The sequence below is a fragment of the Pipistrellus hanaki genome (genome assembly GCF_964339955.1).
Source record: "Pipistrellus hanaki genome assembly, chromosome: 7".
Lineage (NCBI taxonomy): Eukaryota > Metazoa > Chordata > Mammalia > Chiroptera > Vespertilionidae > Pipistrellus > Pipistrellus hanaki.
Window position 1 is genome coordinate 86,006,976 of NC_140509.1, and position 22,467 is coordinate 86,029,442.

General features: G+C 59.4%; 2 protein-coding genes across 3 annotated transcripts in view; one reads left to right on the forward strand and one right to left on the reverse strand.

Moving 5' to 3' along the window:
• SLC22A3 (solute carrier family 22 member 3) overlaps positions 1-7,129 on the forward strand; it is a 50,512-nt gene extending 43,383 nt beyond the window's left edge. The window contains exons 9-11 of the mRNA XM_084890912.1: positions 373-485; positions 2,152-2,251; positions 5,895-7,129. Coding sequence (XP_084747038.1) covers positions 373-485; positions 2,152-2,251; positions 5,895-5,955 — 274 coding nt within the window. The 3' untranslated portion in view covers positions 5,956-7,129. The remainder of the gene's footprint in view (positions 1-372; positions 486-2,151; positions 2,252-5,894) is intronic.
• A 1,019-nt stretch (positions 7,130-8,148) lies between these two features.
• The window catches only part of PLG (plasminogen), a 32,531-nt gene continuing 18,212 nt past the window's right edge, over positions 8,149-22,467 (reverse strand). For both annotated transcript variants that reach the window (XM_084890910.1, XM_084890909.1), the window contains exons 10-18: positions 22,200-22,381; positions 20,310-20,458; positions 18,746-18,839; positions 17,672-17,792; positions 16,114-16,188; positions 15,109-15,249; positions 14,575-14,681; positions 9,383-9,528; positions 8,149-8,490 (exon numbers count right to left, since the gene is read on the reverse strand). In XM_084890910.1, coding sequence (XP_084747036.1) covers positions 8,329-8,490; positions 9,383-9,528; positions 14,575-14,681; positions 15,109-15,249; positions 16,114-16,188; positions 17,672-17,792; positions 18,746-18,839; positions 20,310-20,458; positions 22,200-22,381 — 1,177 coding nt within the window. In that variant the 3' untranslated portion in view covers positions 8,149-8,328. The remainder of the gene's footprint in view (positions 8,491-9,382; positions 9,529-14,574; positions 14,682-15,108; positions 15,250-16,113; positions 16,189-17,671; positions 17,793-18,745; positions 18,840-20,309; positions 20,459-22,199; positions 22,382-22,467) is intronic.

The following is a 22,467-nucleotide window of genomic DNA, read 5'->3' on the forward strand; positions in this document are numbered from 1 at the left end:
GGGGAGTAGCCAGCGGCTGTGGGAGGGACAGCCATGGTGTGCAGCTCCCACTCTGGAGGGGGGGCAGGGGAGCCTGGCACAGCTCGCTGTCCAGTGGTGGGCGGGCTGCTTGCTGAGGATGCGGCCCTCCAGCCCCAAAGGCTCCCCACCCCCAGCCCCGCATGCTCACCCAGCTGCGGGGGGGGGGGGGGGGGGGCGTAAGGGGGGGTCGGATGGAAGGGTTTGCCTGGAGCACGGAGGGCGGTCATTTTCAAAGATCAGAAGCACAGAAATGCAGGACACCATGGCAGCATCTTAGCTAGTGTCTGTCTGACTGTTTTCGCCTCTTGGATTCAGTTCACCGTTTTCCGCCTGGAACCGTTTTCCCCGCAGGAACTTCGGCGTCTCGCTCTGCTCCGGGCTGTGCGACTTCGGCGGCATCATCGCGCCCTTCCTGCTCTTCCGCCTGGCGGCCGTGTGGCTGGACCTGCCGCTCATCATCTTCGGTGAGAGCGCCCGCCGGCGGCTGGCTGTGCGCCGCGCCCCGGTCTGTCCCAAAGCAGCCTAAAGCCGGTCTGTGGGTAAAGGTCCCGGACCTGTCAGTACTGTGTTTCCATTCGTTCAGGAGGCTGAGCATGCGATGCCCAAGGAGCAGAGGACCCGGGTCCCGCACGCAGCTAACTACCCTCCTGATGGCCCGGGATCACAGCCTCCTTCCTGCCCCGAGCTCTGTAGAATCCCGAGGGGCAGGCTCACAGCCGGGGGGGGGGGGGGGGGGACCTGGGAGTAGTCACCCCAGGGCTTCTCCAGTGCTGTTCCGCCTCTTCTCCTCTTCTCTGGGACTTGCTTCCTCCTCCCTCTTCAGTGAGAGAGGACCCCCCCCCCCCACCTCCCCTTCCTTCTGCTCAGCAGCTTCAATTGCCCCCAACACACTGGGTCCCCGCGGACACGTGCCGAGTACAGAAACCCCAGCAGTGCCAGGGACAGGGAAGCCAGCTTCCACCACTGGATGCAGTGAGATCAGGAGAAGCACGTTGCAAATATTCCCTGGGATCTCAGTGTCGAGGCTGTAGCCAGCACGAAAGAGCAAGGAGGGTCCCTTGGTTCGGAGTGGTCTCAGGGCCCAGCATTCGGGCAGTGGCCTGGCCTGCAGGGCGCGCTGGTGGAGCTGGGCACTGGGGGTGCTTGGAAGCCGGGCCCTGCCCTCGCAGGGAGAGCCAGCTGTCCGGCACAGCCAGGATTGATCACTGAAGTGCCTACAGTATGCAAAAGATATGCAACAAACACCCCTCATCAGCTCCTAACTCATTTGCAGTTACTGTAGTGTCTGTGTTCCGAGGCTTTTTATGTCTTTGTACCTTTATGGTGGAAACCCTACAGAGCCGTGTGCTGCCGCACGTCTCCTCCCAGGGCCTCAGGCAGCGCCGTGGCATCGGTGGTGTGCACTGTCCGAGGGGGGTTGTTTACACCGCGGAAATGGGCAAACGCCATAAACCAGGGCTAGCTTTCCCGGGGAGCGGTTGGCAGACATTCACCAGCTCCTGGGAGGATAGATGTGCAGGAAACAGAGAGGGGGGCATTTCAGAAACTGCAACCCTGGAGATCAGAATGAGGGAGGCCAGTAAAGGGGGATCCTGTGAGGTTGACAGGGGGGTCCTGAACGGGGAAAGATTTGAGTGTTTCCTGCTGTTGCCATGGGCAACAGGTGCTGGGAGGATCGGCCCTCTAGTGAGGGGCCTGGGAAAGACGCAGGAGGCGGGCCTGGGTGAGGGGACAGGCCGGCAGTGCACCTGGTGTGAGGAGGACAGCGGGAGAGGAAGCGGTGACACGGGTTCGGGAACAGGACTTGAGGGTCTCCTCTCCGCTGGCCCCGGTTTTCCCAGGAGGGAGCAGACCAGGCTTCTCTGAGGCCTTGGCACTTAGTCGGTGCTCAGTAAGTAATTGTCCGGTGGGTGAGTGAGCCGATGCCAGCCAAGAGTACAGGGCGCTGGGGCTGCACAGGGTGGGGGGTAAAGAAAGCGTGGCAAAGGAGAGCTGCAGAGCTGGTGAGGGTCACAGGGGCCGCAGCCGGGGCCAGTGGAGGGGGTGAGCACGCTGCTTCCGGGGGGTGGGGAGTAGCTGAGGGGCGCGGGGCAGCGTGCAGCCTGGGGTGACGCCCTCCCCTGCCCGCAGGTGTCCTGGCCTCCGTGTGCGGCGGCCTCGTGATGCTTCTGCCTGAGACCAAGGGCATCGCCCTGCCGGAGACGGTGGACGATGTGGAGAAGCTGGGCAGGTGCGTAGGCCACTCCCACGCCCCCAGCCCCGGTAAGGCAGCTTCAGACCCCGGGAGCGGTGTGCTGCGACACTGAGCACCCGGGGAGAATAACACATCCCTGTCTCACAGCCCAGCACAGGTGAACATCAGTTGTGAGAGGTAAACGTAAAACAACAACAGCAAACAACCCAAGCTGTGGGGGAATATATATTATTTTTAAAAGGTGGCTGTGGACAGGGAGATATTTCCAAAGAAGGTGTTAAAGTTCAGAAGCAATCCAAAGGAGAGCGAGTGATGATTTGACAAAGTAGAAATAACATAACTGCTCAACAATAGACAAATGACTATAAGAATAATATATTCATAGCATATTCATATATCTTCATATATTCATAGACAGAGATTAAAAGAACTAAGGTAGATCTACATGGAATGGCTTGGGAAGATTTGCAAGACTGATTACCAAATGAAAAGTCACCAAACAATGTGGTATAGTGTTTATTAAAGATAAAACCAATAGAAATTTATATCTGTAGCGTGGTGGGAAGATAGATAGATCATTGATAGGTAGATAGGTGATAGATAGATGATTGATAGATAATATAGACAGATGATTGATGATAGAGATAGAAGTAGGGGTATTAGATATATCAGGGGAAACACTAGAAATATCAGTATGTGATTATCTAACCATTATGCTGTACATCTAAAACTAATACAAAATAACATTGAATATAAAGTGTAGTTGACAAATAAAAATAAATACAAAATTTAAAAATAAATAAGGGAATGAGAGAGGACAGTTTAGTTTTGGAGAAGGCATCTAAATGGTGTACAGGGAGAGTTATTATCTACCCAGTCTATCAATGCGAAATATATTTGTGTGAGAATAACAAAAACTCACATTACACAATTCTAATGTTCTCTGTCTGAAATATTTCAAAATAAAAAGTGAGGCTGTGACTATGGCAGTGTGTAGGAAAATATCTAAAATAATGTTATATGCTCTGTGGAGCTGGATGGCTGGGAAGAGGATGCAGGAGGGAAGATTTTTAAAAAATCGCAATACGTTGTCCTATATTATTTGTGTAATTTTTAAAAGTAACTTAACAGCTAATTTTAAAAATAAAATTCACTCTTCTTCTAAAGAATGACCCGGAAATTAGGGGTTTGGGTCTCTAATTTTAAACAATTATATCAAACATACTTGAAATGTCAGTCACCTGGTGGCAGTTTTTTCGCCTGTACGCTGGGAAGAGAGCAGGTGCCCATTTTCAGGCGCCGATGTGATTGATGGCGTCACGTGGGCCATTTTATTTAAAACCCAACGATTCAGGCAAAACCGCCCTCCCGTTCCTGCGGACGAGGAAGCCGGTGCTCAGAGAGGGCTCCGAGGCCGGGCCCGGGGTGGTGCCCTCCGTGGTCCGGGGCGCTCGGCTGTTACTGCAGGCTTATTATTTCATGCCATGTCCTCCTCCATTATGAATTCTTAATGGGTAGACTGGAAATGTGCCCCTTCACACTCTCTTTTTATGAGGTGCCCCCCCACCTGAGGCAGACCCACTGCTGCGTGTCTCTGAGACGTGACCAGCCCCAGGAAACGTACGCGGGGATTTCCTGGTCCTGTTCCTTCTTCTTCTTTTTAAATGTCTTTTATTGGTTTCAGAGAAGAAGGGAGAGGGAGAGAGCCAGAAACATCCGTGATGAGAGGGAATCCTTGGGCGGCTGCCTCCTACTCACCTCCTCCTGGGGATGGAGCCCACAACCCGGGCCTGTGCCCTTGGCCAGGAATCGAACTGTGACCTCCCGGCCCGGCTTCCGTCCTGTTTCTTGGTGCGGTGTTGAACACTCAGGCTGCCTGACCCTCCCAGAGCCTCCTGAGGACGGCTTCCCCGAATCCCGGCCCAGCCATGTCCCGGGCTGACTGCGCAGGACCGGCCTCAGAGGGCTGTGGCCGCTGTCCCCTGAGGCACCGGAGTCTGAGCTGTGGGGAGTGATGGGCCGGCTTAGTCCCCACCCTCCGCTCTGCTCCATCCCATGTGGGCGATGCTCCAGGGTGGAGTTTGGGGGAGGCGGCGGGGTCCCCTCCAGCCTTAGCGTGTGGTCCACTAGAACGAGGAAGAGAAACTCAAACGGCATGAAAACTGTGGGAAGCTTCCGGAGCATCAGCAGGAAGCAGGAACACAGTTTTGCTAATTCTGTCATCACGGACCATTTCTTGGTTCCCCCCGGGGTACGGGGCCAGGTCAGGGGTGGGGGCTGAGTCCCGTCCCCCATAGCAGTGCTAGCAGATGGGGAGAAAGGAGGGTATTCCGGAAGCTTCAGTGACGCAGGGAGATGGGACTAGGACTGTCTTACTCAGACGTGAGGGGAGCCCTCATGGGCTGAAGGGCGAAGGGCTGTTGGGCTGGGGCACCCAGGAGAGCACCCAGCCGGGTCCCAGGGCCAGAGGCAGGGGCTAGTGCCGGCTGCTGGCGGCATGGGGCTGCCTGGGGGGCTATGGACCCCACCAGTGTGGGTGCAGTGCCTCCCCATGACCCTTCGGTGCCAGTGACCCGAGGGCAGGCGTTCTCCTGGCTGGTTTTCTGCTCCAGTTCTTCCTGCTCCTATGGTGCTCGGAAGCTCATTTTCCCTGCACCCCACCCGCTGCCTCTGCTCCCCAAGTCCCACCTCTCCCAACGGCTACACTCTAAGGACTGACTCGGTAGGCGATTTCCTGGCCTCGAGACTCGCCCTTCGGGGTCAGATTCTCTAACTCCTCAGGGGAAGGCAGAGAAGGCAGGAATTTGGGGTCAGGACTCGCCTACCCAGTGAGCCCTCACCTCCGCCTGGAGCCAGCGGAGAACGGGGTTCGGGGAGCACAGGGCATCGGGTGGGGTGCCGGGAAATGAGCGTCCCAGCACCGAGGAGCGGGGAGAGGCGGGGCAGCGGAATCCAGCTCGCACACGTTGTTTCCACGTTTGTCAGTTTCCATACCGGAATTCTGATTAATGACTGCTGTGCCTTGCCTCTGCCGTGGGAAACGTCCTGTAAAAGTGGGGTTTGCGGCTCACCGGGGAGGAGGCGGTCTCTGCGGCCACAGCGGCCCTGGAAACGGCCGCTCTGTGCTGGCCGGCTGGGCCCTGACGGCGTCACCCCCCCGAAGGGAGCGAAGCACAGGCCGCTCTGCTGCTCTTTGCTCACATATTAACTCCTTCCCAGACCACGCGTCACCCGTGGTCATGCGTGAAGGATGTATGTGTGCGAGGGTCTGAAAGTGGGTGGAAGGGGCCTGGAGAGGAGGTGCCGTTGCTCTGAGCGGTGTTCAGGAGAAGCCGTGTGTGTGTGTGTGTGTGTGTGTGTGTGTATGTGTGTATGTATGTGTGTCGGTATATCTGTGTATGTGTGAGAGAGTGTATGTGTACGTATCTCTGTGTATGTGTACGTATCTCTCTCTGTGTATGTGTGTATATGTGTGCATCTGTGTGTGAGTGTGTGTGTGTGTGTGTATGAATGTGTGTGTACGTACGTGTGTGTGTGTGTGTGTGTGTGTGTGTGTGTGTGTGAACTAGCCAGGACGCGGAGGGAGGCCCTTAGGCCCCCTGCTGCCTGGCCGTTCCTGTGGTGAGGCCTCTCTCTCTCTCTCTCTCTCTCTCTCTCTCTCTCTCTCTCTCTCTGCCAGCCCGCCCTCCTATCGGTGCGGCAGGAAGCAGAAGACGCCGGTGCCTGGGGCCGCCCTGTGAGGCGCCGGCCGGGACCACGGGGCAGCGCGGGCCGAGCAGCTGTACCCGCAGCCCCGCGGCTAAACTCTACACAGACTGCACTCGGCCCGGAGCCCCGTTAGATGCTGGAGGAGTGTGTCCTGACGCTGGACACGTCCGCCCCGCGGGCTACACGACGAGAAGCCGCCCGGGGCTCACGGCAGCCCCACCAGGTGAGCAGCCAGGGCCGGGGAACGTGGACAGAACCCGGGCACCAGGACCCCCGGCTCCGGAGCGCGTCCAGAGGGCTCCTGGGAGGATAACGGCCGGGGAGTCTACAGTGAAGACACGGACATCCGATGGAGCCTGTGCTTTCTCCTCCCCACGGCCTCCCCACGGCCTCCGCACAGCCTCCCCACGGCAGCCCCACGGCAGCCACAGCACCAGGCGTCGGGGTTGGGGGTGCTCGGGCCTCGCCCCACATCAGCACACATCTGTGTGGCCTGGGGACCCGGCTGTTCCCTGTGACTCTGGTTGGTCCTGCGATGACTGACACCGGGGCTGTGTCCATTGCTGAACCAAACCGTGTGAGGTGTCCTGGTCGTAAGGCGGCAGCCATGCAGGGCTGGTATCTCCTGTGTGTGAGCTCAGGCCTTGGCGCCCACGGGCAGGCGTGGAGCACGCGGGCGCTCTCCCGTCAGGACGCGGGCGCTGGTGTGGGGGTAGCTCCCGTTTTAGCGGAAAAGAGGGTCGGCGATCTCCGAGCTCAGAATTCACAGGGACGGGGTAAGCTCTTAGAGCTGTCAACACGGGGCTGGATTGTCCTTGTTCGTCATCACGACTTTGCAACGTGCAGAGAACACAAGCCTGCTGGCTCTCCTGCTCTGCTTTCCTGCTCGTCTGTTCCTTTCCGAGCCGACGTGTGCCTTCTGCCCGGTGCCTCCGCGTGGGCAGCGCCTGCCCGCGGGCCGGAGGGCGGCGGGGCTGACCGCCCGGCTCCCCGCGCCCCAGCCCGTAGCGGCGGCTGCGAGTGTCCGTCTCCCGGACGCCGGCTGGTCCCCGAGGCTGGGCCGCCACCCACCCTCACCGCCCCCCCCACCCCCCACCCCCGCACTCCCTGCCGCGGGTGGCGTTGCTCATGGACACCGGCACCTTTGACCTGTACTTTGAGTTGCTACTTTGGTCCTGATAACAATAAAATATTTTAAATTGTCAAGAAAAAGCAATGTTTGCCCTTCGTTTCCTTTTGTTTTCTTTTATGTTTGTTTATTTATTTTAGTTCTCACCTGAGGATATGCTTATTGGTTTGAGGGAGAGAGAGAGAGAGGAGAAGGAGAAGGAGAAGGAGAAAGAGGAAGAGGAGGAGGAGGAGGAGGAGGAGGAGGAGGAGGAGGAGAAAGAGGAGAAGGAGGAGGAGGAGGAGGAGGAGGAGAAAGAGGAGGAGGAGGAGGAGGAGGAGGAGGAGAAAGAGGAGGAGGAGGAGGAGGAAAAGGAGGAGGAGGAGGAGGAGAAAGAGGAGGAGGAGAAGGAGGAGGAGGAGAAAGAGGAGGAGGAGGAGGAGAGAGATCAGGTGAGAGAGGACATGGCCTGGTTGCCTTCTGCAGGTGTCCTGACCAGGGATTGAACCTGAAACCTAAGGATGTGCCCTGAGTGGGAATCGAACCCACAGCCTTTCTGGGCTGGGATGATGCTCCGGCCAACGGAGCCGCTCCGGCCAGGGCGCCCCTTCTCCTCCCTCCGAGCCTGTGGCCGTGACCCCATTCCCACGCGACCGTGTGTGCCCCGGGGGAGCGGGGCCTCGAAGGAAAATCAGTGAGCCGCCCCATGTGTGTCGGCTGTTCCTAATCCTGCCGCCGGCACCTCCTGCACTCACGGGGCCCAGCAGGACTCAGACTCCTCGCTGGGCCGCGTCCCCTTCTGCTGCCCCCGACCGTCACGGCCCACCCTCCGCCCGGCGCCCAGAGCTGGCCCGGCCGGGCTCCCGCAGGGCTCACTGAAAGGACGGAATTCGGAAACAGCGTCTTCGGCCGGAAGACAGACATTGGAGCCCACGCCTGCTGTCTTCGGCTGTCAGGGTGAAGTCGGGGTGACGGGAGGATGCTTTTAGGGTCCCACAGGCTTCCCGTCCCACATGGGACTCCTCCTGACGGGGGCTTGGGGAGCGAGACCACCTGTCTGTTGGTGCCACGCCATTTGAACAGAACGAGAGGACAATGAGAACCCCGGACACCGAGCCCGAGTAAGGACAGTTTATTCTCAGCAGATGCCGCCGCCCCGTGGCTCCCGTCGCAGCGGCCCGCCGGCGGAGGGGGCCGCGGTGGCGGGGCTGGCGCTGCGGGCGGCGTCTCCGTGTGGCCGCCGGCCCCCGGCCCCGCCCCGGCGCCTGCCTCGGCCACGCGGCCCCCGCCCGGCCCGCTAGTTGTTCCTCATGGTCGCCTGGATCCAGTTGATAAACCGGGACACGCGGACATACACGCCGGGCTTGTTGGGGCGAGCACAGCCGAGGCCCCAGGAGGTCACCCCCTGTAGAATGTACTTGTCCTTCTCGAAGCAGACCAGCGGGCCCCCGCTGTCGCCCTGCAGGGAGCGGGGAGAGGGGAGGGAGCGGGAGGTGGGGAGAGGGAGGGAGAGGCCAGGTGAGTGCCCACCAGCAGCCTGGTATGTGGGGGCCCCTCCTGCTCCCGAGGGTGAGACTTCTCGGAACCTGAACCCCTTCGTAGCCAGAGAGGCACATACTGACGTCTGTGTGAGCATGTGTGTCTGCGGAGTCCGGTCCACAGACCCACCGCGTGACGTGTGCGGGGAGCACAGCCCCACGAAGTGACGTGTGCGGGGAGCACACACCCCCACGGAGTGACGTGTGCGGGGAGCACACACCCCCACGGAGTGACGTGTGCGGGGAGAACTAACCCCCACGGAGTGACGTGTGCGGGGAGAACACCCCCCACAGAGTGACGTGTGCGGGGAGAACACCCCCCACAGAGTGACGTGTGCGGGGAGCACGGCCCCATGGAGTGACGTGTGCGGGGAGCACGGCCCCACGAAGTGACGTGTGCGGGGAGAACACACCCCCACGGAGTGATGTGTGCGGGGAGCACAGCCCCACAGAGTGACGTGTGCAGGGAGCACAGGGCCCCACGGAGTGACGTGTGCGGGGAGCACAGCTGTGCGCTATCCTCCTCCCTCCTCCCTCCTCCCCGGGTTTCTCTGGGCGGAGTCACCCCTGGAGCCTCAGAGGAGAAGCCGGCCTCTCCCTCTCTTGGTTTCGCCTGGGAGGGTCCCGGAAGGTGTGGGGCTGGCGGTGCGGGACCCTAACACTCCCCGCTCCCGGCTGGAGCTCAGGTAGGTGATCCCACTCGCATCAGGCCAGGCCTGCGGGGCGGCCTCCAGACCCACCGGGCCTGCGGGGGCAGTCCTCCGGACCTGCAGCTTTGGGGCCACAGGCCTCCGGGCCCCGCCCTCTCCTCACCTGGCAGCTGTCGGCGCCCCCGGTCAGCAGCCCGGCGCAGAGCTCGGTGGACCTGACCCTGCCGTTGAGGTACTCGTAGCGGTTGCACACCTTGTTCTCGATCACCGGCAGCTGCGCCTCCTTCAGCAGCCCGGCGCCGACGGTGCCTGCAGGGAGAGACGGTCACTGCCCACGCTCACGGGCCGTGCCCACGCCCGCCGCCACAGCGGGTCTCTGTCCCAGAGCCTGGGTACAGCCACCTCCTCACCGCACCCCCCCACACACACACACTCACACACTCACACACCCAGGCCGCCACAGCCACCTCCTCACCGCACCCCCCCCCCACACACACACACTCACACACTCACACACCCAGGCCGCCACAACCACCTCCTCACCCCCCCCCCCCCCCACACACACACACACTCACACACCCCGGCCACCACGCAAGTCTCCTTGTCCCAGAGCCTGGATACAGCCACCTCCTCACCGCCCCCCCCTCCCCCCCACACACACACCCCGCTCCTCGGTCTGTCTGACCCTGGGGCGTATGAACGTGATGTCGGAGGTCCTGGCCCCAAGGCCGGGATTGCACACTCTGGCGTCTGCGTTTTGTTTGTTTCTCTTCTCTCTCCTTTTTCACCATAAAGAAAGCCTTATTTTGTGGAGAGAGATGGAGGAACACGGCCGCTGCTATTTTTGTAGAGTCCCTTTCCGGCTCTTCCCTGTGCTTCTTTTACTACTGGTACCGCACCATGCTAGACCTCATCCCCGACACACACACTTTATATAATAAGGACTTTGTTATCATGTTGCAACCTTCATAATTGCTATTTTAATGGTGAGTGACTGCTTCCTGGGTATGGACTCCTCTCTGGGGTGAGGAAGTCTCCTGGGAGTGGCGGTGTGGGTTGCACAACGCTGTCCATGTGCTAAATGCCGGGGAATCGCGCTCGAGACTGTTATACTAGCAGGTTTTGCGACTTGTATTTCACCACAGCGTTTCCAAAGAGAGGCGTAGCTCTCAGTCCCCGAGAACTGACCTTCTCAGTCAGGCACCAGCCCGGGCTGTGATGTATGGCACTGACCCTCCCACAGTCCCCCGGGAGGGCCGGCGGTCAGGCCCGTGGGCCAGGGGCGGAGACTGCGGTTCAGAGAGAGTGGATCTTGCCCCAGATTTCCGGGCGAGTGGCTAGGGAAGCCGGGATGGGAACCTGGTTCTGGGATGCTGTTGCCCAAATTCGTGACGACCATGCTCGTTGGCCCGTGTCCCTGCCATGTCCCTCACGTTTGTCCATGCGGCGTACGAATATTCCTCAGTGTTCTTAAGCCCAGTTCCCAGAAATGCCCGAGACATGTTTACGGCCCCCACAGCATCGCCAATCGCTTTCAAAGGGCAGGACAGTGTGAATGTCACTGGGAAAAGGTCATTCACTCCGCCCTCGTGGGTATTTACTATCTTAAAAGGCTTGGTCTTATAATGGGTGGAAAGGATCCTAATTCACTTCCTAATTTACATTTCTTTTACAAGGAGGGAGAGTGCTCGTTCTCCTGTATGCTTGTTGTACTCACTGTATTCTTTTCTGGTGAAAAACTGCTTTTTGGGTGTTTTTTTGTTTTTCTGTTTGTTTGTTTTTGTTCCTTTGACAAAATAGAACCCTGGCAACGGCGCCAGAGAAAAGGCGGCTTTTCCAAACGGACACGCCCAGGTGCGCCTCACACACCACCAGCTTCCCGATGTCGCAAGCCCCACTTTCACTGGTTTTGCAACGACCTTTGCTTTGTGAGCTTGGGGTGGCCACGAGATGAGGTGCCCTCGCCTCCAAAGACCTCGAGTCCCTGGGGAACTGTCTGGGGTTCAGCGAGCACGCTGGTCTGGGGTTGACAGCAGGAAGCAGGACAGCCTGTGGAGAGCCAGGCTGGTCCCCGCGGGCCCCGGGGGCAAGGCCTGGCCCAGCAGCGCTGAGCAGCCTTGTTAGAGGCGTCGAGGTGTGGAGGGAGCAGCTTTCTCACAAACCAAGTCACTGAGTGTCCTGCTCCTGCACCTGCTTTCTGAGCAGGACAGACCTGTGTAAGGAGGGGGGTGTGGTCTGTGCGGATGTGCTGCCATCCGGTGGCCACTGTGGGAATTGCATTTCTGGGGCTGGAAGTGACTTGGGGAACAGATGCCCTGATGGGGCCCTCGGCGAGGGGAAGCAGGAACCCTGAGAGCCTGTGATTGCCGGTGAGGGGCTGACCAGAGAGGGCCCCTCAGCCTGAACACAGGTCTGCCTTGCTGTGGAGCAGTGAGGGCAGGGAGCGTCTGGGGGCTGCAGGGGAGAGGGGAGAATTCTGACCCCACACCAAACACCGATTGATCGGGGTCACTGCTGACATGTAGGAAAACGGCCAACATCCTGGCTCATGTGTGGTGACTCCTCCCAGTGCAGTGAATCTACTGAGAGCCACTTTCCCGGCACACATGCGAGGGAGGCCCGAGAGACGGGAGCCCAAGAGTGCAGAAGAGCGTGGAGGATGGGGGGGCCAGGGGCCCAGGGGCCAGGCAGGCCTGGGTTCTGTCAGGCTCAGCTACACACAGGCTCCTTGATGGTTACTGTGATGGTGGTGATTATGATGATGAAGGTGATGATGGGGTGGGTTGGAGCTTGGTGGTGATGTTGATGATGGTTGTGGTGGTGATGGTAGTGATAATGGTGATGATGGTGATGGTAGTGATATTGTGGGTGATGATAGTGATGATCATGGTGTTGACGGGGGGTGATGATAGTGATGGTGATGATTGTTGTAGTGGTGATGATGGTGATGATGAGGTGATGGTGGAGGTATTGATGACGGTGATGGTGGTGATGATGGGGAGGATTGGAGTTTTATGATGATAATGGTGATGATGGGGGTGGTAATAGTGATGTTGATGATACTTGTGATGGTGATGGTGGTGATTATGGGGTTGATGGTGTGATGATCATGGTGATGATGGAAGGGTTGGAGCTTGATGATGATGATGGTGATGATGGTGACGTTGATGGTTGTGGTAGTGATGGTGGTGATGATAATGATCATGGTGGTGATGGTGGTGATGTTGTGGGTGATGATGGCGATGATTATGGTGATGATGGGGGTGATGGTGGAGATATTGATGATGGTGATGGTGGTGATGTTAGTGATGATTATGGTGATGATGGGGAGGGTTGGAGCTTGATGATGATAATGGTGATGATGGTGACGTAGATGGTTGTGGTGGTGATGGTGGTGGTGGTGGTGATGATGATGGTCATGGTGGTGATGTTGTGGATGATGATGATTATGGTGATGATGAGGTTGATGGTAGAGGCATTGATGATGGTGATGGTGGTGGTTATGGTGGTGATTATGGTCATGATGGGGAGGGTTGGAGCTTGATGATGATGATGGTGATGTTGATGGTTTTGGTGGTGGTAGTGATGATGGTGATGATGGGGAGGATTGGAGTTTGATGATGACAATGGTGATGATGGGGGTGATGATAGTGATGTTGATTATGGTTGTGATGGTGATGGTGGTGATTATGGGGTGATGATGTGATAGTGATGGTGATGATGGGGGTGATGATGGTCATAGTGGTGATGGGATGGTGATGGTGATGGTAGTTGTCTAAGCACAGGAGCTGCTGGAATTCCATCTCCAAATCTCTGGGAAATCCATATGCATCATCTTAATGCTCACAGTGACTCTATAAGGTGGTACAGATGAGGAAACTGCGGCTCAGCGAGATTAACTACCTTCCTGATGTCGCATGGAGGTCGATGGAACCAGAACTCACCTCCAGATCTGTATGCTTTTGAGTCCTTGCTTTCATCAGCCAGCAGGCTTTGTGGCTCACTAGGAAGTCCCTTTTTTTTGGCTCAATCTGGTTTGCACTGAATTGTCTGCCACTTGCTAGAGAGAGTTTTAAGGGAAATGCTGCACTTCCGTCATTAACGTGACTCGGGCGCTGGGCCGCTCCACACCTCTCATCGCCTCCCCCACTCCCCCTGAAGCCCATTTTCAGCCGAGGAAACAAGTTCAAAGAGTCTGTGGCTTTTCTAAGTCCTGGCAGCTGGCCGGTGGGAGTCGGGTCCTGCCTTGGGCCTGTCTGCCTCTGCACCCCTCCGCCACCCCTGCCCCTTCTCAGCCTCGGATCCTTCCTTTGCGAAATCGGGGTGGACTGTCCAATGCACATGGATTGGTGGCATTTGAATTTTTTAAAATCAAAGACTGAAGCAGCGTGGCACTCCCATAGGGCCGCTTCCTTTCCTCCTCAGTGTCCGCAGACTCCGAAAGCAGCGGGGCGTGGGAAGCCCGGGGGAAGGTTTTAGGCAGAGGGGAAGTGCGGAACTAAGGGAGGCCAGTTTGACATGCTCTGGGCCAGTCCTTTCAACCTGGCTTAAAGCCCAACACCTTCCTTCCAGCGAGAGCCCCGCCGAGGGCGAGCGTGGACAGCGCTGCCTGCAGACACTCTGCTGGCAGATGAGGGTCAGGGCCAAGTGGGCCAGAGGTGAGGGCCTGCCCGGCATGCCCGGCGTGCCCAGCGTGCCCAGCGAGGGCAGAGCCAGAACCTTTTCCAGGATCCTGACTCACCCCGCTTCTGAGAGAGGAGGCAGACACCTGGGCGCTCGCACACGTTCCTGGGCCCCAGTCAGGGGTGTGTTACTACCAGCGCGCACTGCAGAGCGAGGAGAGTCCCCACGCCAGGCCGGGAGCCTGCACCGCGTCTCCTTCCGCACCCGCATCCATAAACCGATAGCCAATGGGACAGGACCTTTCTTTCCTTCCCCAGCTGTCAGTCTGTCCCACCCCCACCCAGCTGTCAGCCTGCCCCACCCCCAATGTCTCCCGCACATACAGCAGACATGTGGGGCACCTGGGGGACTAAGTGAGCTCTGAGTTCAGTTGTTCGGCACCTGCTGGGACTCAGGGCGCTAACTTCACACCGAAGACGGCCTCATCCCGCAGGCCCAGGCTTGGAGCAAGGCCCTACCACCTGGACGCAGTCTCAGCGTCAGATGTGTGGGCTGATCCAGAGACTCGGAAACGCTCTGGCGGACCCCGGACACCGAGAATGGAGCCGTGGCAGGGCCCCGGCTAAGTCAGGGAGGCGCCTGGGGGCCTCGCACGCCCAGGAGTCTGTGCCAACGCTCCTTCTCCCGGAGCGGCAGGCTGGGGAGTCCTCCAGGGAGCATGGACTGACTCACCTTGCGTCTCTCCCCAGCCCGTGATGTAGCACACCGTCCGGTCGGCGACCACGTAGTCGGCGGGCGGCAGACACGCCGGGATCACCTTCTCGGTGATGATGGCAGGGCTGAGAGGAAGCACAGGCGGGACGGTTGACTGCCTGCCCGCCCGGGACTCCTGCCACTCACCCGCCCACAACCAGACGCCGCCTGCCCGGAGCCCAGACCCTCTGCGCTGGCACCTCCCCGATGCCGGCTCAGGCGGCCTGAGAACACGTCCCCCTCTCCCTGCCTGCCGGAGCTAACGGGGGACAGACGGACGTTGGTCACGGACAGGCATCCACAGGGATGCTGGTCTGCGAGTGTCCCGCAGCCCCCGCAGCCCCCGCAGCCCCCGCAGGCCCCACAGCCCCGCAGCCCCGCAGCCCCCGCAGCCCCCGCAGCCCCACAGCCCAGCAGCCCTGCAGCCCCCGCAGCCCCGCAGCCCCGCCCCGCCCTGTGCGGCCAGGAGCCCAGAGGAGCGGCAGTGCCTGCCGTCCCGGACACCGGCGGCACCTGCTCAGCTTCAGCAGCGCGATGTCGGCCCGCGAGGGCTCCAGCACCAGCTTGGACACCTCCCGCTCCTGCACGTCCGGCTCCAGGTTCCGCTCGCGGTGCGCGCCCAGGATGACCTTGTAGGACGAAGGCCGAGAGGACCTGGAAGAGGCGGTGCCGTGAGCAGCGAGCGAAGGGGTGGCCTCCTCCCGGGAGCCCTTCTGAGCCAGACAGCACGGCCCCCGCCCCTGACACCAATTCCCCATCTCCTCTGAGCATCCGCCTGCGCACTGAACGTCCCGGCTCCATTCCGGTCAAGGCCACAAACCTCAGCTGCAGGTTCAACCCCCGGCCCTGGTCAGAGGGCGTGTGAGAGGCAACCAATCCATGTGTCACTCCCACATCAACGTTTCTCTCTCTCTGTCTCTCCCCCTTCCTTCCACTCTCTCTAAAAGTCAATGGAAAATATCTTTGGGTGAGGATTAACAAAACAAAACAAAAATAATAATATATATATATTAGAAAGAAAGAAAGGTCCTAGCTGGTTTGGCTCAGTGGATAGAGCATCAACCTGTGGACTCAAGAGTCCCGGGTTCGATTCTAGTCAAGAAGCACAATGCCCTGGTTGCGGACTTGATCCCTAGTAGGGGGCGTGCAGGAGGCAGCACTTCAATGATTCTTTCTCATCGTGGATGCTTCTATCTCTCTCCCTCCCCCTTCCTCTCTGAAATCAATACAAATGTATTTTTAGGATAAAAAGAAAGAAAGGTCACAATTGACCGAGCCTCGCCGTTAAGGAATGTTTCTTGGCGATGCTGTGCCGTGCACGGCTCTCTCCTGCCTCCCCCTCCCCCCGCCCCCGCCCTGCTGGCCTTTCTCCTTTGTTTCCCCTGGAAACACTCCCGTCCTCTCCCGTCCCATGGCCCTGGCAGCTCTGCCTCAGGCTCTCACACCCGCCCCCGGGGCCCAGTGTCAGGCCATCGGGAGGGGACAGGAAGGACACAGGCGGACGCCCCCTGCACCTACCTCTCCAGGCAGTGGGCGGCGGTCAGCACCCACTCCGGCGCTATCAGCGTGCCTCCGCAGAAGTGCATTCCGAACCTGCGGGCACAGGCGGAGGTCAGTTCCGGGCCCTGCTCTGCTCTGCAGGCCCTGGAAGCGGGCTCCGCTCCTCTGTGGGGTCATGGTCCCAAGGGACAGGCCGCCGGCCCGTCACCAGGACGGCGGGGCTGACGCGCTTCAGGGGGGGTTTCCGGAAGGCTCCATCCGCAGCACTCTGCATGGCGACCCGGGAGGCCGGGGCCGGCCGTCCCCAGACCAGCAAACCGGGGGCTCCACCATGAAGCCCGAGCCCTCTGCTCCGACGGGTCAGCCCTGGACTTGGACAGGAGGGAGCAGGCCAAACCACCCTTCCGTGTCTTTCCTTTCCTTTCGGCAAGGTCTACGCTAGGCCTGGAGAGTGCTTCTCAGGCGGCCGGAGGCGATTCCGAGTGGCCCGGCCCCGGGACTGGCTGGCTGTACCTGAGCCGGTCCCCTTTCGAGGGGCAGATGGTTCCTAATCCTTTATGTCCCAGGACTTCCAGGCGCGAGGTCGCTCACAAAAAGAGCACGCCCTGCCAGAAGCTCCTGGGGATGGAGGGAACACCCCTGCGGCCCGCGGATGCCAGCGATGGCCCGGGCGGCGCGGGGGAGGTCGGGAAGCCTGACAGTGAGGGCTGTGCGGAGCGCAGTTACTAAGCGACAAGGCAAAGAGCAGAAACGCCCACTCAGCACCGGGCAGCAGATGGACACGTTGGGCGGTGCCACCTGGCCCACCCGGCGGAAGGCTGGCCGCACCGGAGCGCAGAAACGAGACGGGAGCAGCCGGGTCACAAGTCACCAGGCAGCCTGGGCTCCCTGAAGGCGGGCTGCCGGAGTGACGGCCGAGCCACCCCGGGTTCTGGGGGTCAGAGCTGGCCGCTGCCCACGGGAAGGGAGGTGTGTTCACGGCGGGCGAGCCCCTCTGAAGGAAGACGCCGAGTCTGCGTCTGCGATGGACCACGGGTACTTCGGTCCCGGTGCCCCACCAGGGGTCCCGTTCCTGTGGCTGTGCTGCTCTTCGTCTCACAAGGAGTCTTCAATACGTTCCCGGCAATGCTGGCTCTTGGGAATTGTGGCATCTACACGCCTTAATGCAGTGGTCGGCAAACTCCTTAGTCCACAGAGCCAAATGTCAACAGGACAACGATGGAAATCTCTTTTGAGAGCCACATTTTTTAAACTTAAACTTCTTCCAAACAGACTCGCCCAGGCCGTGGTATTTTGTAGAAGAGCCACACTCCAGAGGCCAAAGAGCCACATATGGCTCGAGAGCCACAGTTTGCCGACCACTGCCTTAATGGCAGCTGCCTGCATCAAGGAAAAGACTCCAGTTCTGGCTGTTTTCAGAGTAAAGAACCAAGAAAAGGCACACCCTTTATCTCCTGGGTTCCCTCCCTCCAGGGAAAGCGGGGGCCGGCTGGGCCCGAGCCGTGGCTGTGTGCGGGCGCGGACGGTTTGCGGCTCGCACAGGAGGACGGACGCGCCCTGTCCGGAGTGCTTTTACCTTGTTCGGAGGCTGATCTGCCAGGGCCAGGAGTGCGGGTTGGCCACGCACCCGCCGACGACCCTGCCGGGGCACTTCTTCGGCTCCACCTTGGGCTTCCCGCAGTCGAACGCCGAGGACACTGCGCGGGGAGAGAGTCCGTTTGAAGGGAGCGGTGACCGCGCTGTCACACAGCGCAGGGTGCGTGGTGGCTTTGACACCGCAGAGCCCAGTCCGTCGGTAAGAGGCCTGGACGCATGGGACAGACTGCGCGGTCAGAGGGGAGGGGCTGGGCGACTGGATGGAAGAAGGCGAAGGGATGAATTAAAAATTATAGACATTGCACAGAGATGCGGATAGCAGCGTGGTGGTGGCCGGGGCGGGGGCGGGAAGGGGCGGGGGAGGTGGGCAAAGGCGGGGGAAATGGGGCGGAAAGAGACTGCGGGGGCAACATCCTTGGTGGCACCTGCTGGCGCCCAGGACAGTTCAGGCCTCCAATGCTTTCCTGGTGCCTGGCGCCCTCCAATTCTCAGCATCGTGAGCGTAAGTCATTGTTCACAGCGACACTGCGGGGCAGGTCTTCCGGTCCCAGCCAGAGACTCTACCCTCCCTCGAACCTGGAGCCTGAATTTTCCAAATAACTTTCCCTTTGTCACAGCCTGTGCTGCGCACCCACATAGAAACGTCTCTCTGAACAGGAAACACGCAACACCGCGACACGCTACTCTACGCTGAGCCCGGGACAGAGCCGGCCTCACAAATGCGGGCACGGCTCTCCGGTTCTCCTTTTGGGACAGAACCGAAAGCTTCTCTTTGTTTTTACCTATTTCTTATCGGTGCTGAACGTGGTGGTGGAATTATTAACATCCTTCAACCCACAAATATACAATGTAAAGCAAGTGGATATAAGGAAATAGCTTATGTGTGAGGTGGGCATCTTCAGTGATGAAGAGAGAGGGCTGCGGGAGGAGGCGGGGGGGGGGGGTGAGGGGCGAGGGGGGCACGGAGGGTTCTGGGGGGCGCAGGGGGAGGACCCGCGTGAGGGGGCCGGGCCGGTGTGTGTGCGGAGTCGCTCGGCCCCGGCGGCCAGCTCACCGCACAGCGGGACGTCGCAGTAGTCGAAGAGCTTCTTGGGGTCCGTTGTGTAGCACCAGGGCCCGTTGATGTCGCCGTCGGGGTTCCGGCAGTACTGGAAGAGAGGCTGCTCAGGGAGGGTGCCCGGGGGGGGGGGGTGGGCACAGGCAGCCACGCTGCCCTCAGGGAGGGGAGGTCAGTGCTCCTTTGAGGGTGGGCGGTGGAGAGGGGGCTTAGGATGCTTCTGAGCCAGCCCAGCCCACTGGTCATGTCTCCTTGGTCCACAGGAGCTCCGGCCCGAGGCCACGCCCGGAGGGAGGGGGCCTCTCGGGGGACTCAGTGCGGGGCTGTGAAAGGGACCCTGTTGGGGAGGCGATGGAGAGGCCGCAGTAGGACCACGGGCGCGATGGACCATCCTGTGTGGGGGTCACTGCGGAGCCCGCTGGCTGGAGGCTCAGAATGCGGACGCCCTGGGCTGGGCAGCGTCCCTGGGTCAAGCCACAAGAGGCTGTGCCTCCTTGTCCTTCCTATGCATGCCCCAACGTAAGCCAGAAAGGGTGAGGGGCCCTCCGATGCGGCTCAGTGGTTCAACACCGATTTGTGACCCAGGAGGTCTCAGATCAGTTCCCAGTCAGGACACAGGCCCGGGCTTCAGGCTCCATCCCCAGGGCAGGGCGTGCCAGAGGCAGCTGACTCATGATTCTCTCTCATCATTGATGTTTCCATCTCTCTATCCCTCTTCCTTCCTCTCTGAAATCAATTAAATATATATATATGTAAATATATATATATACACACACACATATGTATTTAATTGATATATTTATATCACACATATATATTTAATTGATATATATATATATATTTAGTATATATAAATATATATTTAATATCTCACACATATATATATATTTAATTGATATATATATATTTAGTATACACACACACACACTGAGTGGCCAGATTATTATGATCTCTGAACACATAATAATCTGGCCACTCAGTGTATATCCTATATAATAAAAAGTTAATATGCAAATTGTCCCCTCAACCAGGAGTTCAACCAGCAGGCAGGCTGGCCAACTACCCATATCCCCTGCCCCATGCACGAATTCATCCACTGGGCCTCTAATATACAGAGAGCATAATAATCTGGCCACTCAGGGTATATATGTATGTATATATATGTACATATCCTTCTTAAAAAAAATATATTTTTAAAGAACAAAAAGAAAGTGTGAGAGACTAGGAAATCCTACTATGGGGAATCCCACCACATTTTTTCCTCGGGAAGTCTGACGGTAATGTCAGGAACCCATGGACCCCCGGGTGGGAGGTGGACACAGAAACCAGGAACAGCGGGGAGGGAGGAGCGCCGGAGGGAGGCTGCGGCGGGGTGGCTGTGTGGACGGCGCCTGGGCTGACGTACCGGTGCTGCTCCCGCTGCAGGCTCAGCCCCCACAGCCTGCGGGGTCCCCCCACCCCCCACAGACACCCCACCCCCACCCCAGACCAGCCCGCTGGCTCCCGCGCAGAGCCGCTCTGCGTGCCAGGCTGGCCTGCCGAAGGCGTGGGAGCGGCTTACGTTCTTCTCCAGCCCGGAGCGGGGGTTGCTCTCCGGCGTGAAGATGCTGTGCCGGTGGGGCTCCTGGGCGGCCCAGGCCTGGCAGGGGGTGCCGGCCACCGTGGTGGCCCTCTTGCCGCGATAGCCCTTCCCGTTCCCGAGCATGCAGTCTGCGGGGAGAGGCCGGGTCAGGCTCCGCGCCCTGTGAGCCCAGGTTCCCCACGTGGGGCCCTGTGGCCGCGCCCTGCGAGCCCGGAGGCCGGGGTGGTGGGCGCTGTCCGTCTAGCCCAATGGTCGGCAAACTCATTCGTCCACAGAGCCAAATATCAGCAGGGCAATGACTGAAATTTCTTTTGAGAGCCACATTTTTTAAACTTAAACTATATAGGTAGGAACATTGTTATTGATTTAATTAGGGTCCTCCTGCGCTGGCCTTTGCTAAAAACTCAAGGGGCCTAAGAGCCACATGTGGCTCGAGAGCCGCAGTTTGCCAGCCACTGGTCTAGCACGTTACCCGTCTAACACGTTACCCAATGTGGGCTTGGGAACAGCGGCGTGGAGCAGGGGCTGGGCTGGGAGTTGGGCCAGGACACTGAGCTCGCTGGTCTGACCCACTGAGTGGCGGACGGTGCCCTGGGAGAATTTGCGGGGCAGATGCTGCTGTGACCGGCTCGGCGGCTCTTGAGCACCTCCTCTCACGGGGAGGGGGGAGGGGGGAGGGGGGAAAGGGGTGCACACAGGACGGCTCTCCTAGAAAATGCTGTTTGGCTGGAGCTGTGCTCTGGTCCCCGCCCTCCGGGGAGAAGAGGGTGACTGGGCGGCTTGGGGTGCCTTCCCCAAGCTTGTCCCGCACCTCAAACCTGGGGGGGCGCTCCCCGGACCCCTGAGAGAACTGGGGGTGGGACACATGTTGCGGGGGGTGCACCAGTGCCCTGGGGGCCCCTTGGAAAATCCACACAGCGGGGAGGGCCTTGCGGGGAGCCTGGACCAGGCGTGTGGGTTACCCATGCTCGAACTGTGGCACCGACACTGAGGTGTTTCCAGGAGGGACCCCAGGCGGGGCTCCGGGTCAGGAGAGGGGGCTCACGGTCCCGGGGGAGCAGGCGGGCCCCCACATTGCGGGGAAGCCACGCCCACCTCAGGGAGGAGGGGCTCTCGACTTCCACCCAGGTCCTTCCAGCACCCCTGTGGGAGGCGCTGAGTGCCCGGAGTGGCCGGAGCAGCGGTGGCCCTGGTTTTCCACCCTCGAAGGCCTGCCCAGCAGCTATGGGACCAGGGCTCAGGGAGCAGGAGGATGGGGACCGCTTCCGGCTCCCCCTCAGGTGGCAGCCCTCTTACGTGGAGGCCGATGACCCCTGCGGCCACACAGCCTCCCCCCTGTCTGACTGGCTCCCCTAATTCAGCGTGTTTAAGCCAAATTAACCCTTTCTATTCCTCCATGGAGGAGGCAGGCATGTTTTTCTAGAAGGCTCTATTTCAGCCCCGCTGGGGGTGCTCAGAGGTTGAGCCTTGACCTATAAACCAGGAGGTCAGGGTTCGATTCCCAGTCAGGGTACATGCCCTGGGTTGCAGGCTCATTCACCAGTAGGGGGCGTGCAGGAGGCAGCCAATCCTCTCTCATCATTGATGTTTCTATCTCTCTCCCTCTCCCTTCCTCTCTGAAATCCATAAAAATATATATGTCTTTAAATTTAACAATAGAATGTCCTATTTCAGCTATTGCCACCATTACCAACCTCCCCACCCACCAAGGCTCACTGTGCCACCAGCAACAGCAGCTCTGCCTCACCTCCAAGGTGACAATCCTGCCACGTGGATTCAGGTTCCCATAGCAACGAGCTTCTGCATCCACCCGCTTCCCCGGGCTTTGGTCCCAGTGCCCAAGCGCACAGTGTGGCCGCCGCGTCTCACCTGCTTCCGGAGAGGCCTGGGAGCTGGTAGTCTGGACCGCGGGCGCGGCGTTGGTGGCAGCGCCCTGTGCTTCTGAGCATTTCCTCAGGTTGCAGAACTCCCAGCGGACCTGGGGGTCGGTGGTGTAGCACCAAGGGCCCTTGTCGCCGTCAGGGTTCCTGCAGTAGTTCATGGTCAAGCCGCTGCGAATGCCACACAGAGAGAGGGAGTGAGTCGGGGGAGAGTCCTCAGGGGGCACCCGCATCCTCTGAGTTTTATGTTAATAATT